Here is a 20402-nt window from a genome sequence, read left to right as displayed (position 1 = left end):
GCCTTCTTTCTGGAGAAGTATGACGATCTCGCTTAAAAGCTTCTTATAAGTATGGGAGTTATCATTTCAAAATCCTACCAAAAGACAGCATGTGCTGAGCAAATGATGCCCTCCTTGCAAGAAGATGAGTCCAATAACCACTGCTTCTGAAAACCCACGGAGCCCGGGGTGCTCCTGTATTGTACATCAGCTCTCCCTAGAGGCAACTGCCTGCATCCAAAGGCCTTAACCTTGGTACAACTTCTCTGGAAGGGAAAGGCAGCACAGTCTATGCATACAGGGTTTGGGTTTTAATACGAGTTAATACTGTTTATCTGAACTAGGCCAACAGAGGTAGCTGTGGAATATAATGAGATTGTGACGGAAAGAAACGCACAGCCTGAACTCTTCAGCTACAAGACAGCACTAAGCCAACAATTCATTAGTTATTTTTTCTAGAACTGGGAGGGGGGAGAAGAAGATACATCTACTGAAATCCAGGCTAAATAACACAGCAGGCATTTATCGGATGCATGGGAATAAAATGTATTGCAAGGCATTATTCATGTTTATCACGTAGGTCTGTTACAACACAGTTTATCACCAGCTATCATCAACAACCTCAAAACCCAGGCCTAAATTAACCTGGAGTTTTCCAGGAAACAAAAAACGCAGGTGCACAGCCTGAAGGGATCTCACCGGGCTGCGCTGTGTCATTGCTCCAGCAATCGGAGTCTGCAGGCTGGCACACTGCTGATTTACACCCACAAAGCCCCCGAAATACCTCCACATGCAAGAGCACAGCAGTGAAAGGAGCCATAATGCATAACCCCTTTCATTAGTCATGTCGACAAATCAGAAATAACTCAAGATACCTTAATTACAAGCCCAAATTCACAGCTCACCAGGAATAGTGGGAAGGGAATCAATCCTTCAAGGGAAAGGAATGAGCTGGTTAAAGTTGTTAGGGATGGGAAAGGGACTGCAAATGCTGGTTTTAAGTTGATAGAAACATTTTAATGAATCATTCCTAAGCTTAAAGGTTTTTTTCTACATTATTTTTGTTTTCAAGATGCCTGTTATCCCATAACAACTGAAATAGAAAGATCATCCTGAATTTCCCCATTAGCACCCACAAGTCCTAGAATAGGCCATATAATAAACCCCTATAATCCAAGTTACTAAACCAACAGGCACAATCCATTTAAGAGCTCCTTGCATAAAAGCCCTATTGAAGGCACTTCTGGAGGGGGACTCTGCGTGTTGACCCCAGGCAGACGTGGCTACATACGCCTGAAATGTAGAGGTCTGGGATTAAAAGGTGTTTTGTCCAGGAGGCAGAGAAACACACCCCCCCCGCCGCAGACCTCCCCACGGGAAACCCTACATCAGGCAGCTATGCAACATCAGTCATTTTGCAAACGCCTTAAAGCAAACAGGGGTAGGAAAGCCTGCCCAAGCCTCCCCAGGGCAAGCAGGGATTCCACCAGCTGCCCAGGAAAGACGTAACATAAACTGTAAAACTAATTTCAGCTTCAAACAAGGAGGCTGCTCCTCTATGTATCTCTAATTGAGCAGGATAGCAAGCCATCGGGACAGCAGGGGCAATCTCTCTTCCTCTCCCGGAAAAATGTAATGAAATGATGGCAAAGTGGTGTTTTTTTTTTTATCAGTTCCTCAGACTGCAAGAGTCAACTCCGCACCATTCATCAGGGGGAGACTGGACCAGGAGAACAATCAGAAATCCATTAGCAAGCTGCCGCTCGCCTCTGCGGCTGCCTGAACTCCCGATCAAATGTCAGAGCGCCGAGTGGCTTACATTAATGGAGAGGAGGAAAGGATCAAGGAATTGTTTCAAACTGATAAAGACACTATTACAGTTGTTAGCTTTTATTAGCATGAGGACAACCATTTGCAATTTACATTGCCTCTTTAACTAAGTTCCTCAAATCCGGGACAAAAAGCTTCCAGAATAATTAAAATGGAGGAAGAGCTGTTCCAGTGCCACCAACTCATACTGCAAGGAAAGCGGTTGGGGGGAGAGGGAAAAACTGGAGATGGAGGTAGGGCTGCTGGTTGGTCATGTTTAATGCTTTTACCGCCTGCATTCAGGACCCAGGGCTCAACCGTGAAATACTGCAAACTTGCAAGAAAATAGCAAGAATTACCAAGGCTGCTATTTACTAGCAGGGGAATGACCCCATAAGAACACATTAGCTCATCATCAGCATTTCATCCTGCTTTTTTTTTCTTATTCCTGCTCTAACTAACATTTTGCTGTCCATGTATCAGAGCTCGAGATAGATCCAAACCCGATCAGCTCAATCAAAATCTTCCCCTCTCCCCTTACTTCTTCCCTTAGATGAAAGGTGATTAGGCCATTTAAAAAGCAATGCAAATAACCAGGTTCATATACACATTTGTACGTTAAAAACAAACGTCGGTACCATCTCTCTGCAATGTTATTTACAACACATCTGAAAGTTATTATCTGAGCTATTAGCTGGCACAGACACTAGAATAAGATACTGTGAGCTTATTAGCAGCATATCACATACTGACATGGTTTGTGCGGATTCACTCCATTCCTATACTGCTGATGCTTAAAATAAAATGAAGACTTTAAAACAGGAAACTTGCATGTGTAGTAGGTAGCAGGGAAAAAAATAGTAATTAAAAAAATTAGGAAGTCTCCAGTGCAAATATTTCCAACTGCAAACTGATTCTCATTATCTTTCATCTGCCAAAAACCCCACAAATTAAAATATCAATGAAATGTAGTGATCCAGGTAAAAGTCTTAAGCTGCATCTTCAGTTCAATAACAGCAATTATTTTGTCGTTGTTCTCAACTCGTTGAGCTCCTCAAATGAGCTCTGAAATGACTACAGAAAAAAAAAAACCAAACAGAAAATCTCATCCACAGTCTGTCATCCACAATACCTGAATAAAATCTGAATCACCATATTTTTACCTCCAAAACAGGTAACAGTGAAATCAAAGTAAGGTTGTCAGCCTTTCCATCATGAAATGCTAGCCACAAAAACTACTGCTGTACAGTCTTCACATTTTTTATTTGCTAGAATTTTTCTATTTTTCAAGTTAAAGTCAGCCTGAAGCTTTGAAGTGTGCTAAAACAACGTGGCAGTATTAGATCCTCGAGCGCTAAAGCCTACTGAGCAAGGCTGAGACACACTCGCTGTGGCACTGGAAGCCCAGCGTGTGTACGGTGTTTGGCTTAAGCCGGTGTACCCAGCTAGCACAACTTATACACAGGAGCAGGCTGGTAAAAGAAGAGCTGGTGTCATCTTAAAGCTCTGTTTATTTTCCACCAAGACAAGAGGAACAGCACATCCAGCTAAGCACCCTCGCAAACTATTAAGAGAGCACTTTAATCCGCACGCGTCCCAGCGATGTTCCTTCGTCCGCAGGCTATGCACATGGACGTTAAAATACTGTAAATAGTGGAAAGGACTAGAGGCTGGCGGCAAAACTCTTCAGCCGCTCCACGTGCTGTAACATGCAGCTCCAGGTCTATCAGTTGTCCCGGCGCTTTACAAGTTGAGATCTCCTAAGCAAATTGCTTGCAATGATACCTGCTAAATTATCTTGATTTCAGAAAAGCCGTTTAGGGGTATTTTGACTCCCTCATATGCCAGATGTCAGCGAAGAGTAAATCATCTTTAAAACAGAAGTGAAGAACCGATGGAGGAGGGGGTAATTTGCTTACGGGTAACAGGTCTCAGTTTTTCACCTAACCTAGCCTGGCAGGGATCAGCCATCACTAGCACCCCAAGACTGCTGTGTGGTGGAGAGCAGAGGAGATGAGCCCGGTTCCAGTCATGGCCCAGGTCCTACAAGACTCACTGCAATCCGTAAGCACAGCCATCAGCCTTGCTGACGGCATCAGCAGTTGGGGAAGTGGGCAGGACATACTAAAATGCCTTTTCTCTCCCTAAAAAGCCCACAACCCTTCCACCAGGCACCACAGCCAAGTGCTCACTGCCACTGCCCAAGGATCTTCCAAACTGGGGACTCGTCATGCAGCGGTATCAAACCAGCACCTTTTAAAGCACTACATTCATGTAAATAAGTCTGTTTTTAAAGAACAAATTAGCTGAGCAAATTCTATGAAGTTATTGCATTTGGTTTTGCTCCTGTTCATTTATTCCAATCTGCTGCACCTTCCCTTGGAGAGGTTATTAAACGCTCTGCTAATGGCCGCCAGCACTCATTTAATTCTTCTTAATGAATGTATGAGTGAGTAGCGGAAGCTATTATGTAGGGCTTAATAAAGGGCGGGAAGGAATTTCCTAAAATTTATTGCCACAGGCTGCTGCTTGAAGATAAAATAAATGTAATTGCTTGGAACAGGAAAGAGGAGGATGATAAAATGTCCCTAGACATGAGGTTAAAAAAAAAAAAAATACCAAGTGCTATGAACCAAAATCTCAAAGCCCAAAGGATCACAAAAGCAAGATGGCCTCCTCCCGGCTTTTAGCTTTTTGTAATCCTTAAGACATTTTCTTTGAACATGGATCTGAATGATGAACTCAGTCTCAGCTGGAAAGATTATTTTACAACACTAGAAAGACAACTGTTCATATAAAAAATAAAAATGGCATTAATGCAGATGGCATCTTATGAAAATATTATTTGCAGGAAAGGGCCAACATAGAAAAAATGGAAGGACAGTGTTTCTGGAATACAGAGTCCAGCAATACAATCTTTTCTAAAGTACAGGGTTTATGGTATGAAGGAGATGCATAACATTTTACTACAATTATGTTTCTTCTTTCCCATCGCTGTTTTGGTGAGAGCTGATGGAAGAAGGGAAATTGCTGAGGGGTGGACCTGCGCATTGTGTCTTCAATTTCTGCTACTGTTTGTTAAAATAAATAAAAACCAGCAAGCTGAACGAGAAAGAAAGCATCTGAACTGGAAGTCCTGAGTGCCTGTCCTGCTGCAAAGCGCTGCAATCACACCACCAGCCTCCCAGCACGCTCCGGGTCAGACCTCAACAACTGGCAAGAACCAAGTGGAAATCAAAGACCCATCCCATGTAATCACAATCTAGGAGAAAAATACAGGTTTTCAAAACAAAGCTTTTTATTATAACTCACAACAGTCTTCTGTCCACCACTTGCTATGATCCAGTCATACAGATGAGTTCCAGTAAAAGCTTTGATCAGTCTCATCAAGAAAGCTGACGAGCAAGTTTCCCAAGTGGGTCTGATTTTCTGTTTCCACTAAGCAGTTGGAGGTAAAATTTTGCGCATTAGAGACTGCCAAAGTACTGACTAAAAATCAAAGTGTTCACAAGTTACACGAACTTGTATGTTTAATTAAAGCAGCAGCAATCTGAGATTGCAACACTCTTGTGATTAGGGCAATAGCTCAAGAGCTACCGGCTGCGGTGGGAGAGCCGAGCAGGGATGTATGCGCGTCAACTTATCCAAGTGCCACCAGCCTTTCAAGCACAGCTGCCCCGAAAAGGGCACCATCAGTGTCTAAGCTACATCTTCCCAAAATGCAGCAGGAAAGAACAACTACACAGAACCACAGAAAGATGTCGGAATAGCAAATTGAGTCAGCAAAGCATCTATTTGCCTTTACAGAAAGGGGCAGGAAGAAAAAAAATACTATTTTCAATAGCAAGCTAATATATCCAAGAGATTAAAAGTCAACCCAAGAAGAATAACAAGATTAGGTTTGCTCTTTTTTGCTGCTTAGGGAAGACAAAGGCCCTCTCAGAAAACCACCATTTTTCATGCCAGCTTTGACCATCTTAAAACCAGAAAAAAAAAAAAAAAAAGAGGATAAAATCAAATTTTTCTTTTTTCAATCCTTGGCAGGTCACCTGCAAGTGCAGGCCAACAGCTTTTCTAGCAGGCAGTAAGAAATTACAATTTTCTTTTCTAAACAAGGATTTCAGTTCCTTCAGCTCAACAGTGGGATTTTCATAGTCCAACAGAATACAAAGCAATCAGCCAACCTTCAAGAGCATCCAATTGGAAGATGGACAGTTGCTTCTCCAAGAGGAAAAGCAACAGTTTGGTAGAGACAAAAACGAAGGCAAAACAACAATCAAGGCAAAAAAAAAATAAAAAAAAAAATCAGCTTTAGCACACTGGAAGAAAGAAGGTGAGCAGCTACAAGATGAGTGTGAAATGCCAGGGGATATACTACGCAAATTTGCAAAGGAGAGGTGGCTATTGGACAGGCATCTACCAGAGAACGCTATACAAGAAGAGTTTAATCTTCCCCACCCCAATGAAAAATCAAAGCAAACTGAACATGCATCGCACTCTGTGTATCGACACTATTACCTTTACAAAAGGCAGCGCTTCTAATTTAAACCAGCAAACACAAATTAGCCCATCCCCAAGTACCTTCAGGCACTTCCACCCTTTTCTTAATGCTCTAACACTCCTATGAAGAAGTCTTATTACCTATTTACAGGGGCTTGTAGAGCAAGAAGTTGCAGCTTTACGATGATAAAGAACATAAAGACAAAGGAACTGGGTTTTGACTTATGAACAAACCAAGCAGGTACTTGTTAACTACCCGCGATGCGCATTACTGTTCCCTGCTACAAGGAAGAACGCAGCAGTTCATTTGCCCCGGCACTGGCGCATCCCTGGAATTACTACCTACACAAACCTCAATTACCCAGCCTGAAAATACACATTTATAGAAATGGGATTTTTTTTTCCCCTCTCTAAATCAGAGGCGGGGGGGGGGGGGGGGGGGGGAGGAAAAAATAAAAATCTCAATCATTTTGTCAAACGTAACACTAGCTGATGCCAGGCAGAAAGAAAAAGCTGCATGTGGTGGGCTTTTTTTTCTTCGGTTTTATTTAGTTTGGTTTTGGTAGCAAGAGTTTTCATTTCTACTCTGTGCAAGAGCCAGATGTGGGAGGAAAAGCGTAGGTGGCATAAGGGAAAGTAGGAACGAAGGTCCTTGTCGCGGTTTATCTGTGGTACGCTAAGTTTCAAAATAACAGGAGCTCTGTCATCCAGGCTGGCTCATAACCGCCCCCGCAGCAGGAAGCGGCAGAAGAGCCCCGGCAAAGCCGTGCACATTTCCATCATCCTCCTCCCCCCGTCCGCCTTATCTGCTTTTACGTGTGCATCTCAAAACCCCCGCAGGCCAACCCCTGGCGAGGCCAGCTCCTCAAGCCAAACCTTTCATAAAACGTTCCAGGTCTGATCCCAGGCTAAAAGCAATTCTCTCCCCACAGGAGCAAACCCAGGATGCTCAGATTTGATGCATTAGCCTCCGAAATCAAGAGCCAGGACAGGTGATTCGTACTCAAGAGGAGTTGGAGGTGCTGCATCGTGCAAGGGGACGAATACAGGCAGCTGCCAGCACCAGCGTCCCTGGCTCTGGGGGGGCTTCGCTTGGGCAGGACCTGCAATCGCACAAATTTGCAAAACAGCCAGGCCTACAGCGATAGGGTCAGAGTTTAGGTGCACTGACGGAACTTCTCAGCCATAGCTCACCCACAGACCTCCTTCCCTCCCCTTTTTTTGACAGCACTTTGCCTAAAGTATTACACTCAGAGAATTTTTTTTTTTTTTTTAAACAGTTTTTGGATGGGGAGAGAGGAGCAAGGGAAATTGCCCAACCTGCTCTCTTCCAATTTGCTGTAGTCTAAAGAAATCCATTTATTCAACTTTGTATTCAGCATCATTGCGATAATAATTTTTAGTTGTACTGCATATTTGTATCCATTTCAAGTAAATCAGAATTTCTTTGCAAGTCTGGAATGCACCCTACACTACTTTTTCAACGTATCTCCCCTTAAGTAAGACCTTCCTCTCCAAAGGAGGCTGCAAAGCTCTCATGGACTCATCCCTGACGCACGGCGCACAAATGGATACCTCCATGGTGGTTGGCTATGGATACAACCACCAGAGCAAGGATAAAGAGAACTCAAATCCAAGTGTGACTGTGTCAGACTGTAGCAAAGAGGCTTCTGAGGTAAAAGAGAGCACCTTCACTTGCATAGGGTTAGTTTTACTTCTAAAATTTTTAGTAGTAGTACATTTTTAAAATTCAGCTGCTAGCAATTCCAATTTGAGAATCATAAAAAGTACTATATTAATAATTGAAACGTAAAATGCCTGTCTGATTTCGCTCCAGTCCTCAGTCCCCCTCCCCAAAGGGCTTGATTTGCCTTAGGGGAGCATTTCACAAGCAGTACATCGACTTTCTGAAATACAACTTCGGCAGATGAAAGCCTCATAACCACAGAAGAGCTGCCGTCCTTCTAATTCTGGAATTTAAAGACGGTGACATCCACAGAGCTATTTAAACTAATTTAAAGGTAGAACGGCAAAAATATTTCAGCCCAACCAAGCACTTCAGATACCACACACCATAGTTATTTCATATGTGGCTCACCAGCAATCTCCCTATGTCAGCCACAACATCCAACGTTTATCAACCAGCAGACAGCGTTCCGCCATCACTGCCGTGACTCACCGAGACCAGGGTGACGAGGCACCCTCAACACCGGGTGATTCAAGCCTATCTGGTGGCCATGAAACATGTCTCATACCAGGGGCTCCAGATCATCCAGTTCTGAAGCCCACCACTTCCTAATTTGGAATCGCTGCAGATGAAGGAGATGTCTGAGCTGGAAAGCGTCTGCCCTGTTGGTGTCTGCATCTCACCTCGTTTTTAATGCCTCTGTAGTTACGCAGGACTAAGCGATGTGAACATGGCCAATACACTGTAACATTCACTTTTTTTGGGAAAAGTAACCTAAGTTACCAAATTAGAACACCACCACCTCACTGGATTTGTGCTACTTATTCCAATGAATGGAAAGCAAATATTTCTTGTTAACATTTCATGGTTCTTTGAATCCTTACCCGCTACCAAATGCGGCACTGATCACTATTTTCATTTAACATTCTTCAAATCCCGTGTTTCTACCCATGATTACAAAGCCACGCTATTGCTCAGTGAAGTTCGCAATTACTCTCAGGAGAGGTCTCCTTCCAACATTGCGGCAGGTCTTCAATGAAACGTCAGGCAGTACCTTTGCTTTGCAGAGGCAAAACCGCAATAACAGAAATTATTATATTAGCATTTAAAGCTAGTGTTTGCCTCCAAAAATCCAACCTTTACTATTTTAATTCATGCTTTTGCTTGGCTCAAAATATCACATATTTGTTTAAGAGGTGTTATTAGCACCGTGCATTTTGCTAACCAGTAACAGCCTATAGGACCTGGCCCTCGCCAGACCCATCGCTGCAGCAGTTCCAGCGTGAACTCCTGGAACGTATCTCGAAGTTGTACTTAGTGAGCAACACAAAACACACGACGCATCGGGTGACATACCGTCGTCATACAACGCCTCACTGCGTACCCACTCTCTAGGGAAAAGGCACCATTAATTCTTCCAGTGAGGTCTAATTAGACTGAAGTTGTCCCAGCAGATTTTTTTTTTCCTAGTGACATGGAATGCAAAGGGTTGAGCAACACTTACTCTGTCATATGGGATCACCTCATAACAATAATTACTACTTAATACCTGAAACATGATAGCACCTTGACATCCAAACCTCTGTGTGGGAGGCACTAGACATAACAGACAATCCACAGAACCCAAAGAAACTGCAGCTTCTGTATGAACATTAACAGTATCAAATGATGGGAATAGCTTCGTCTTCCCTCCAGTTAATTTCCAGTAAAGGACATCTATTTTGTATTAAACAGCTGCCCATTTGGAAAAAAAATGTATATAGCAAACACATTTAGTGCAATCCATCAATAGTCTTAAAAGAAGTAAAGGTTTGATTGCAGAGAATTTTAAATGCACCTTCTTAACCATCAAGTTAAATATATTTAAGAAGAAATAACAGCTTGGCATTAATTCAAAATTTTTCATTTGAGCTTTCCTAAGTTATTTGCAAACATTAGGTGTAGCCAGACAACAATAGCTCTAATGGCTGTTCCAGTCATTCTGGCTCAACTAGAACGTACCTTTTAAATGAACATTATGTGTTGTCAGATTTACAGAGGATATGAAGAGAGTTTAGAGCTAATAAAAATACTAAAAACCCATTCAAGCGTACATATTTATAGCTTAAACTATTTTGCTAGATGCACTAAATCTTCTTCATTATTATAAAATTCTCCCACCCAAAAGAGAATGGAGTAAAATAGAGTATTACTAGATTACAGCTTCGCTTCTATCGGCATTGTTATGACTTCATAAAAGTTTAACTCCACAATTAGCTTTGTGATAGCAATTCTGATGCGCAGACAACACCAACCGCATCAAGAGCTGTAACAGGCAGAATATCCTTTTCAGTTATTCCCTGAGGATGCTCACCAGGAAAAGCTCACATGTTTAGAAATGCCGGACACAATGCTATGAGAGGATTTACAGAATCAATTTCTATACTGAGAGAACCACGCAATTTAATAGTAAAAAAAAAAAATTATATATATATGTGTATAATTTTAACACGTCAGCGTGGCATAACAAAAGAGGTGGAGGAATGAGATCAAATGAAGACGACAGCAATAAGTGAGAAGGAATACAGCACTGAAAACTATTTCTGTTGTCTTAAAAAAATGAAGAATGGGCTGAAATAGAGCTCGAGGAGGTGAGAGAGCAAGATTTTCCCATTAACAGCAAAAGCAAACATCACCTACCAACCTTTTTTTTCATCAGCAAGCAAGCTCAGAAAGATTATAGGCTCCAAAAGTAACTAAAAAGACTTGACAGCCACTATTCCTGAAATTCACGGTTGTCACTTCTGACCCTGGTTCTTGCCATTAGCTTTTGCTCATTTCCAAGACACTCCTTACTGCAGGGGGTTTGGTTTAGCCAGAGCAAGTTATTAAAAAGATTCAAAGAAGACACCTGGTGGCCAGTGCACCAAATGACAGTTTAACTTTCTCAAGATTTATAACAAAGGTATCACAAAAATCCAAGTGAAAGCAGTTGAGTTTACTGCATAAGAGCACCCTGTTGATAACCACCGTGGTCATGCCAGAAACTGAGAAAGCGGAGAGCTTGGGAACAGCCCTTCACCAGTTCCAGTAAATGAGATGCCACCTAAAAAGCAGCCTTTGAAATTGAGCAACTTGAACACAAATCAATTAGCAAACATTTCCCAAAAGCCCAAACAATTTCCTATTTAAAGTTTCCATGTCCTTATCCCACTACAACTCACACATTCAGCCTCTGGGACAACAACATTGTTTATTCTGGGAACACAATTTAAAAAAAAAAAAAAAAAAAGGCCATTAAAAAGCCCTTGGTTACCCCAGGTGTGGCTCGGCAGCTGATCAGAGCATGAGGGTCACTGCAAGCACCTGACAGAGTCCACGTGTGTTGGTAGATTCTGGATGCATACAGTAAGTGAAATTTCCTCCCATGCAGCGTCAGTGTGACGGGAAGCACAGGGAACGTGCCCAGGTCACTCCACACTTTCAACAGCGATGGACATCGGACAGGGAACAAAGAGCAAGTCAGCAAAAGGGGGAATCCCATACTTCAGCAAGCTTTGCCATCCCCAAACCCAGGCAGCAGAATATGTAACTCAATATAGTCTTCATCACACGTTATTCCCAGCTTCTGAGGCCACCATGCCCTCTTTGATGCAAACATGGAGCGCAAACCGCAGCAGAATAAGGTTCAGCATTTTACTGTTTTATGAGCTCTAAGAAGAGACTGGACCAAACGGGATTTTCCTCTGATCAGACAGCACTTCAAAGGATGAGCCTACAGAGAGGCAGACTGGACACAACTCGGGTCCTGGAAAGGCTCACGTGAAGAACTGAGTCACTATGGTAGGAGTAAGGTAGGAACTGAAGTCAGTCTAGAAGATGAATGCACCAAAACACCTTAGAAAAGCAGCACTAATGGGTAAGAAGCTTCTCCAGGCAGGCAGTGTCTAGCAATATTGATTCTTTAATACACACAATGAAACCGAAGACTTAATGATTAATAATCTGTTGTGAAATCCTATTCGTTAGGTAAAACCAGTGCATGGAGATGACACAACATAAATCAGGCAGCCTCCTCACTCATGAAAGAATGATGATCTTGCTTGCGTCCGTGTAAATTAGCAGCACGCACTCTGCAGAAAAGCAAGCTCATGCTTTTCACAACCTAACCGATAACAGCACGGAAGAAATGCTGGGGAAGAATAAAAAATAATAAAAAAAAAAAATAACCCGAATCTAATTTCAACACTAACTTCAGAAAGTACTTTAGGCAAAAACTAAAGTGAGCTGGTATTCAGGACACGGTTGCCCCACCGTTACCATGAGATGTGTGGAAGGGGATTCCTCCCAGAGCATAACAGACCATCTTAGCAGATTCACACCAAGTTTTGCCGTTAGGGCGGTGCAACTTCCAGTCATTTCACAAAAAGTTACGCTTCACATGTGAGTGCAGAACTGGCATTAAACATGCAAGTTTAAAGAAAGAACAAAGTTAAGAACCAAGGAAAGTTCTAAGAACTAATTTAGTTAAGAACTAAGGAAATACATTGCCTTAGGCAGCTTTACTTACTAAAATTGTCTGGATGTTCATTACCCTTTTTGTCCGAGATTCCTCTTTAAACTGAGAAAACAGATACTCTGGTAAACAGATTAATAATCTCTACAGGTTACTTAGATTGATCTTCAATCAGCATACAGCAGGATAAGAGCTGACTGAGACAGTCAAAAGCAAAGCAACAAGAGTCCCTCTTGCTTCTGCTGAAATTGCTCTGCACGTCCCTGCAGTAATGGACCTCTGCGATTCCCAACAGACCTTTTTATAAGGAGACTTTACTACTTCTCACAAGAATGGCACAGGACGGCTGAAATGACAAAAGACTGCTCGGTGAAGGCACCAGCGCTGTTTATACGGCTATCAACAGACACTGCAGATTGAAGGCAGCCCCCTCCTCCTGCCAAAAAACAAAAAGGAAAGCAAAGTCCATCTGCAACAATAACTCCAGGAGGACAGCAGTATTTTAAACGCTTCCTTCAGTCTGCATGAATGCGAATCAATCGAAGCATTTTATATAGCTGAGAGATGACACCTACAACATATGGAATGTCCACGCTCACACAGTACCACGGCAATACATGTTTTAAACCTTACGGTGTGGATTGAGTACACCAACGGAGCTGCAGTAATGCCCCAGGAAATCTGGGGATGCTAAAATACTTTATTAACACACCATTGGTATCAGCTGGATGTTAAGAGCTGGACTAACTACTGCAGCCATGCATTCAGGCTGCCTGGTATCAGTTAACAGCATTCCATACCTGACACCTTGCCAAGACACTGGTTACAGTCGCATCCACGTGAGTAAACACAGCACAACTGCCTGGGACTGACAATACTCACCCAGTTATTTCTTGCTGCTTGTTCCTACAAGCACAGCTGGAAACGCAACCCTACTGTTCCAAGACACAACACAACAGCGTCCGTCCGTCGTCCCCCCCCCCCCCCAAAACAACAATCAACAGGACAAGACTTCCCAAGGCCATTTTCACCTTTCCGCACCCGCGTGATTTGCCACGTGCCGCAGAGCCCATCGCAGAGAGCACCAGCAATGCAACTCGGGATTCCCAACTCTCAGGAACAGGACTGTGTCAACTCCTCATTTTCAAGCTTAAGATTTAAACTCTTCAATTTAAAATACTGCAATTTGCTTGGTAAATGTTGAAGTGTGCTGAAGGAGATGATCTCTTAGCAGCAGTGATTTCTGTTCTAATACCCTGCAGCTTTCTCTTGCCTCCCTGTCCTGATCTTCTCACACAGCCTTCCTATTAAAATTCGTAAATAAAAATGCAGAACCAGCACAATCTACTAATAAAAGTCTGGCATACGAGCAATCACTACCTATTCGTCATAAAAGAGATCAACTGCTTAAACATGGCAAGTTATCTATTAGTCAGTGCACAAAACAGAACTGGTTTTGCCCAGGAAAAGGATTAGGCTTTCCCCATCATCACCTTCCAACTCAACGTGTGGAAAAGCAGTTTAGCAAGTCTTAGGTCTCTTTCCTAACATACTCCAAGTTTTGTGGAGGAGCTAGTTAGCAAAACCTACTGGTACTTGATAATTGGAGCAAGAAAAAAATATAGCAAGAGCTTTGTATGATGAAAAGAGATACAGAGACAGTAAACAAATCTGCACTTGGTGTGCAGCAGGTGTCAGCATTAACCAGACTCATACTGAAGCACATCGAAGTTGGACACACAAGCAACAATCTCAAAAGCTGGGGATAAGTCTCTCCCAATAGACATGGAAATTAAAAGTTTGGGAGCTGCCAAATCTCCAGCCTAACAATGAAGAAAGTTTTGTCAGTTTAGAACACAGACCTGAGACACTGAAGGCAGGCTCTAAATAATGGACTCCTATTAGCCCAATGCTAATGATACAATTTCAGGTGAACGGTCTAAAGCAGAATCAGGAGTAGTAAAGCAGTTTCTGTCAAGTCTCAGGTTTTGCAGCTGGTGAAGCAGAGATGGAGTATAAAAATGCCCTAAGGAACAATGGAAAGAGATAAATGCAGGGTTTGTAACTACATGGGTTTAAAGAAACAGAGTTCTAGCCTGGAAGGAATCTTATTTAAATCATTTCTATGTATGGGCAATTGACTACCTAATAATTGTATATTGCATATAAAGAAGATCTATTGACCTCACCTGTACGATAAAGGATAACGAGTACAAAGTCATATATTATTGCTTGATCATAACATGCTCTGGACCACCCAGCTGATAAAGTACATTCCAAAGCCTTACAGCTCTTGATAACATTTTACTCACACCAAAAACATAAATAAAACTTCTGGGAATTAGGCATTTTCCTACATGGTATGAAAAGGATTGGCATTTCATTAAAATAATGAACACCAATATAATTATGACAGTATATATCGTAGTATACACTCATATGCTGGTAAATCACTAAGTCCTGAGGAAGGAACCAATTATAAAGTAACTCACTCATTTTCACAATCCAAAGAGTTGAAACATGAAATTTAACAGGGTAAAACAAGATAGATTATTAAACCTAAAGTCTCTTAAAAATAAATTTTTATTCAATAATACAGGAAAAGACACTTTTAATTTTTTTTTCTAATAGTGAATTTCATAGGGCGTATCTCCAACTGGCAGCTATTGCAACATGCTATGGATCTATTTTGTACAATTACTTCCTAATTAAAGCACTAAAGCTTTCAGCACCCTTGTGAGAAGTTCAGATGCAATATGAGAGAGACTGTAGTGGGCTGACTTCAGCTATATTCAGCACTAAAGGTATAAAAAAAAAAATGGATCCAGTTCCTGGAGTTCATCCCTCTACAGTAAGGTAAGCAGCTCATTTAAGCTTCCCTATCACCTGCTGGAAGCAAAACTATCAGAAAGACCACATTTTATTATTACGAGAGAGTAAGAAAAGAACATTTTTGGGTGAGTGCTTTATCAACTATATTCTAAAGATACTTAAAATAAAGCTCAAAGCTGAACAACTATCACTCCCTGGCAGTGTAAAGGTGTAACACAGATTCAAAAAGGAAGTTCCTTTTCTTTCTACCAACTTTAGTTAGCCATATTTGTATTGCTTTGCAGAATGCGTCAAACACAAAACAATGAAAAGGTTGTAAGACCAGGTTGATATCTATAGTGATCCATTATATGTAACAAACAGCATATAAGAAAGCCTCATGCTCAAAATCTCTTCAGAAGGTTTCTTCTTCCTCCCAAACCAATTATTTCTCTGACTGCCACAGCAAAACTGGCACCAATGACAGCAAATATGGACAAAGCTGCAGCATCATTTGTAAGACCTGTATTTTGAGCTTTATTTATCGTAACTTCCCATTGCTAAATCCAAAAATCACTCTCAAGTTCCCACCAACTTGCCCATGGAAAGATGGTCCCATTCCCAGACACCATCACATTCTATGCATTAAGGCATACATGTAAAACCCAACCTTTTGGGCTCGCACAAGCGGAGACGCTGCTCAGGATTTCACCTCTCAGGACACTGTTCTGCTGCTGACCAAGCAGCATCACGACAGTCGATTGCACTGTAGCTGGAATTCAAAGCTGTGGACCACATCTACCACATTGCTAAGCAGTTACACTAGCATCCCTTCTTCACCTCAGCATCATAGGTCTAATGATCAGAATTCGTTTTTTAAGCCTTCAGGTGCTGCTTTTGCTTGGAGGTACTGTTCTACCAAGATGCTTCAGGGGATCTGCTCATCATTCAGCACAGCAGCGCTTACCCCAGACAGTTAGAGAAGGTGTGGTGTTTGCCAATCGCTCCAGTTAGCTACTGCCAACTCTGGGATCAGAGATGAGCCCTGTGGGAATACACCTTAACGATTTGTTTCTTTCTTTTCAGAAGTCTGAGCTTTGCTGAGATTAATGTCCCAGAAAGGCACAAGATACACTAGCGTGCAAACTTCAGTCTGCATTTACAAAGTCTTTCTCATTAACTGTCTACTGACCACAGCTTTTCTCTCAGTTGGATGCTCCCAAAAAGCAGCGACTATAGACTCATTACTCAGCCAAGAAATGCACAGGGGAGGAGGCAAACATTGCCTTTATACTTTCTCTCAATTTCAAGCTTGCAAGAAATCTAAAAGATGGAGCAATCTGCATCAAGATGAAATCTATAAAACCCCGTCAAGGGCTACTCTGCTGCCCAGAGTAACTACACCAGAGTGAACTCCAGCTTGCAAAACAACCTTAGTGCAGAAAGCAGCAAGACAAAGAAAGTCCAAAACTTGCCCATAGATTATTTTTTCCCCCCTTAATGCACTCCTCAGTTGTCAACTCATGACAAAATTTAGAGCCTTTCTGCATTATTCTCACAGAACATTTGACCACCAGCAGAGTTGATTCTTGGCCAGTTGCCCCCTCGCTTTTCAGAAGCCTCTCGATGCTTTGCTTTGAGTGCTAACAGAGAGCACGACGGCTGCGAAACGGAATTACTTCCCTGAAAGTTATTTTGCCTTACACTGTTAGTATCTGATAACATTTACTAACCTTTTCAGCTAAGACTCGATACCACCGAAGCAATCAAGATCTTCAGTGCTCTGAAAAATCACTGCTAAGTGTCTGCTGAATCAGCCTTGGCAGAGCTTAGCAGGTAATGGTCCCACGAAAACAGGGTCATGGAACAGCTTCACCAAAATGCAACCATAACAGGAGAGCCGTGCTACCACCAACTCTGCATTTTTTTGTTTTATCGTGGCTTTAAATATACAAGAATTTCAACCAAGTACCTTTAAGAGTTTGACTGTCTCAAGGGGTTTGCTTTAAGCAGCCCACCCTGGAATTTCTCCTTAAATATTTCTTAGTTATGAAAAGCAAGAAACATCGTTTTCCTGGGACAAGCGAGTTCCCACAGCATGGTGGAGAATACAGATACAGTGTTTGGCATTTCAAAGAAACTGTGTAATCGAAGTACTAAAACACAAACACGCAGAAATTTAAGCCCTGAAAAAATGCCCATCTATTTTTATGAACAACAGCCTATGGAACCATTTCTGAATAGGACTGCAAACATTAAATACAATTCTGTCCATTAATTATAACATATGTCAGACTATATAGTTCAAAGACATGTTATCAAATTAAAAAAAAAAAAAAGCGGGAGATGAAGAACTTTCTAAAATTAATTTTGTTTCCTCTGTATTTTTTCCATTTTAACAGCATTTTTCAGGATAGGAGCAGCTCAAACACAAAACAGAGCTGAACAACAAACAACGGTGGTACAGCCTTCTACTGTCTGTACTCCGAAGAATAATTTAATACACTCAAACGAAGAAAGTTTTCCTCATGTGGATAAGCGAGGCTGATCTTTCGCAGTTCTCTTAACAGATGTACTGGCCTTGATGTCCCCTTTCAAGTTTATTCTTTTCTAAATCAAGACACTGAGGTTTCTTGCGGACATATGGTGTACGGACATTACAGACGCTATTTTTCTTTGCAAATGTGCTAGGATCTTCTGACCTCAGGTCATACTGGCAAGACGTTACCATCTGCCTATTCCTGTTCGATGATCAAAAAGGAGCATTTCTGGCTCTCCTACTACATCAAAACACCGAAGGTAGTTAGAATATTGTACTGCTTGCAGTTGGCACTCTCGCTGTATCTCACTTGACCTTGAAACTCTGTCCAAAGTAGTAAAAACAGCAATCAAACTGGGGGTGGAGGAGCGGGTATGTCACAGGACTGAAAGCATGGCTTAGAAAAATCCAACAGTGGGTTTATCATCAGAGGTGCAAGTTAGCCCCTATGTCCTCTAACCTTCCCTTAGTTACCTTCAATTTCCAAATAACCTCAGTGCACAAACATTGTGGGGGAAATCAGCAGAAATAACATTGATGTGACTCAAAAGAGTGTTTCAATACAGTGGCACATACATAGCATCTGTGTCCACCGAATGCTGCACAGGATTTCTGGTATCTTCTAGAAACAAAGTGTGAGAGAAAGTTTGAATGCAAAGGCCAGCTAAACCAAAACTGAATCAGAACTTTTCTACAAACTACTAGACTGTTGCTCTCAGATGCAGCAAATATTTCCATTTTTAATTATGTGAAGATTATAGACGCGTTTTTGTTTTGTTCACAGATAAAACTTCCTCAGGAGGACAAAACTATTGAAGCTTTGTCAAAATCCCATTCTACAGCAGAAGATAGCAGCCAGTAGCACGCCTTCTCAAAAAACATTGGAATAGAAAAAGCATTATGCAAATGCAGGGATTACTCCAACAAGTTTCAGTGGAACAACGCGTTTCTGCATCTCACTTTTGTAGAGACGCCTTCAGTTTATAATTTCTTTAGTCATTTTTTTTTAATAGAAGAAGAAAAAAAACAACCCGGTATTTGAAACAGTTACTAAACCTACCTCTGACTCCTAGTGAGATTTTCATTCAGCTTCTTTCCCAAGATTCTCAGGCCCCTCAGCTTGTGGAATACAAGCACAACAGGGTTGCTGTACCCCTAACTTGGCCACTTTAGCCTCTGGCACTTAAATCCATCACATGAGACGAAGGCTTAACCGGCTATGAGAAGTCACTAACCCAAAGTGCTGTAAATGCATCACGCAAATTAACAAGAAACTGTTTTATTCCAACCAGTTGTCACAACAGCAGTATCCACAAACTTTCCAAAAGAAGTCTTTCCCCCCCAAGTAGCAGAGTCCCTTTCATAAATTAAAGAACACTTGTCACTCACCATAGCATCACCATCAGGTGTGCTTCATCTATACCTACAAATAGACAACTCGAAAAGGATGAAACACTTTCCCAGACTTTAAACTGAACATATCTAAGGCAGAAATGAGAAACTTGTACAATGTTTAAAAAGTAACTTCCCTGTATTTTGTATTTAGCTGTATAATAATGTCTGCCCAGGTTTCAAACAATCTGACCCAAGTTCAGTATTTTCTTAATAAACAATCACAAAAGATTCACCTTAAGAAGCAAGGGAAAGAAAACAAAAGACTTCCATAAAGCACAGTACCTCTCTATCTGCACCATGTCCTTCAATAAATCTGTATTGCATCTAGCTCAGCAAATCAAAATTAAACCAAAAGAAATACCAATAGAAACCTCTTACCATGTTCGACGAAGACATTACAGTGTGGGCCCCCATGCCTCGATGACTCCTTCTTCCCTGCTCCTTTGATAAAATGCAGGGCAGGCAGACTTGGCCTCCTTTGGTCCCCAAGAACTTTTCCAGGCTGCTGCCCCATAAAGTAACTGTGGGCAGCCTTTCCCAGGACGAGAAGCTTTTGAAGGAGTCTGTGATCCCTGATCCTCCAGGTTGGGAAGGAGCTTTGAAGGAGAGTGTATTTTAGGTGGGTGCGTTGGTTGCACTTGCTGCGTGATAAAAGTCACTTGAGGTGAAGAATTAAGACAAGCGCAGATACCTCCAATGCTTTTGAAGATGGCAACAAGGCTCCTTAGGTGACTTCATGAAAAAAAACAACAACAAAGAGTACAAGTTCCAACCGCTTAGTAATGACCAAGCACTACCAAAGTTTCAGGTTGCCATATGTAGCATGTCTTCCACCGGGTAAAGGAGAATCAGTTCGTCTCACAAGAAACCACGTGTAGGCTCACCCAGGGCAGGAGACAGCCATTCCCACTGCAACCAATGTCAAGGTTTCTTTTTTTTCCTCCTTTTCTTTTGCATAGCATTGAGTTAGCAAAGGCCAAGGAGCCACGTATTTGGCTTCAAGTATCGTCGAAGTCTAGCAGGATCAAGTACGCTGAAACCATGTCAGCTCGCAGGGCGAAGCAGAGGCAGCTCTGGGCCTGGTAGGCTCCACACGCTCCTTGGGGCGAGGGGACGGGACGGGGGGCTCCTGTGGTCCGGCCTCACAACGCCTCGCCTTCTCCCATCGCAAGCCTCGGGCTGCCCAC

General features: G+C 42.1%; 1 protein-coding gene across 1 annotated transcript in view; it reads right to left on the bottom strand.

Moving 5' to 3' along the window:
* The window catches only part of ABL1 (ABL proto-oncogene 1, non-receptor tyrosine kinase), an 84731-nt gene extending 64368 nt beyond the window's left edge, over nucleotides 1-20363 (bottom strand). Inside the window, exon 1 of the mRNA XM_009642785.2 lies at nucleotides 19594-20363. Coding sequence (XP_009641080.1) covers nucleotides 19594-19729 — 136 coding nt within the window. The 5' untranslated portion in view covers nucleotides 19730-20363. The remainder of the gene's footprint in view (nucleotides 1-19593) is intronic.
* Between the last annotated feature and the right edge of the window lie 39 nt (nucleotides 20364-20402).

Source organism: Egretta garzetta, unplaced genomic scaffold (assembly GCF_000687185.1).
Source record: "Egretta garzetta isolate BGI_Z169 unplaced genomic scaffold, ASM68718v1 scaffold497, whole genome shotgun sequence".
Taxonomy (NCBI): domain Eukaryota; kingdom Metazoa; phylum Chordata; class Aves; order Pelecaniformes; family Ardeidae; genus Egretta; species Egretta garzetta.
The sequence above is the reverse complement of the archived record's forward strand: the minus strand, read 5'-3'. Positions and strand labels throughout refer to the sequence as shown.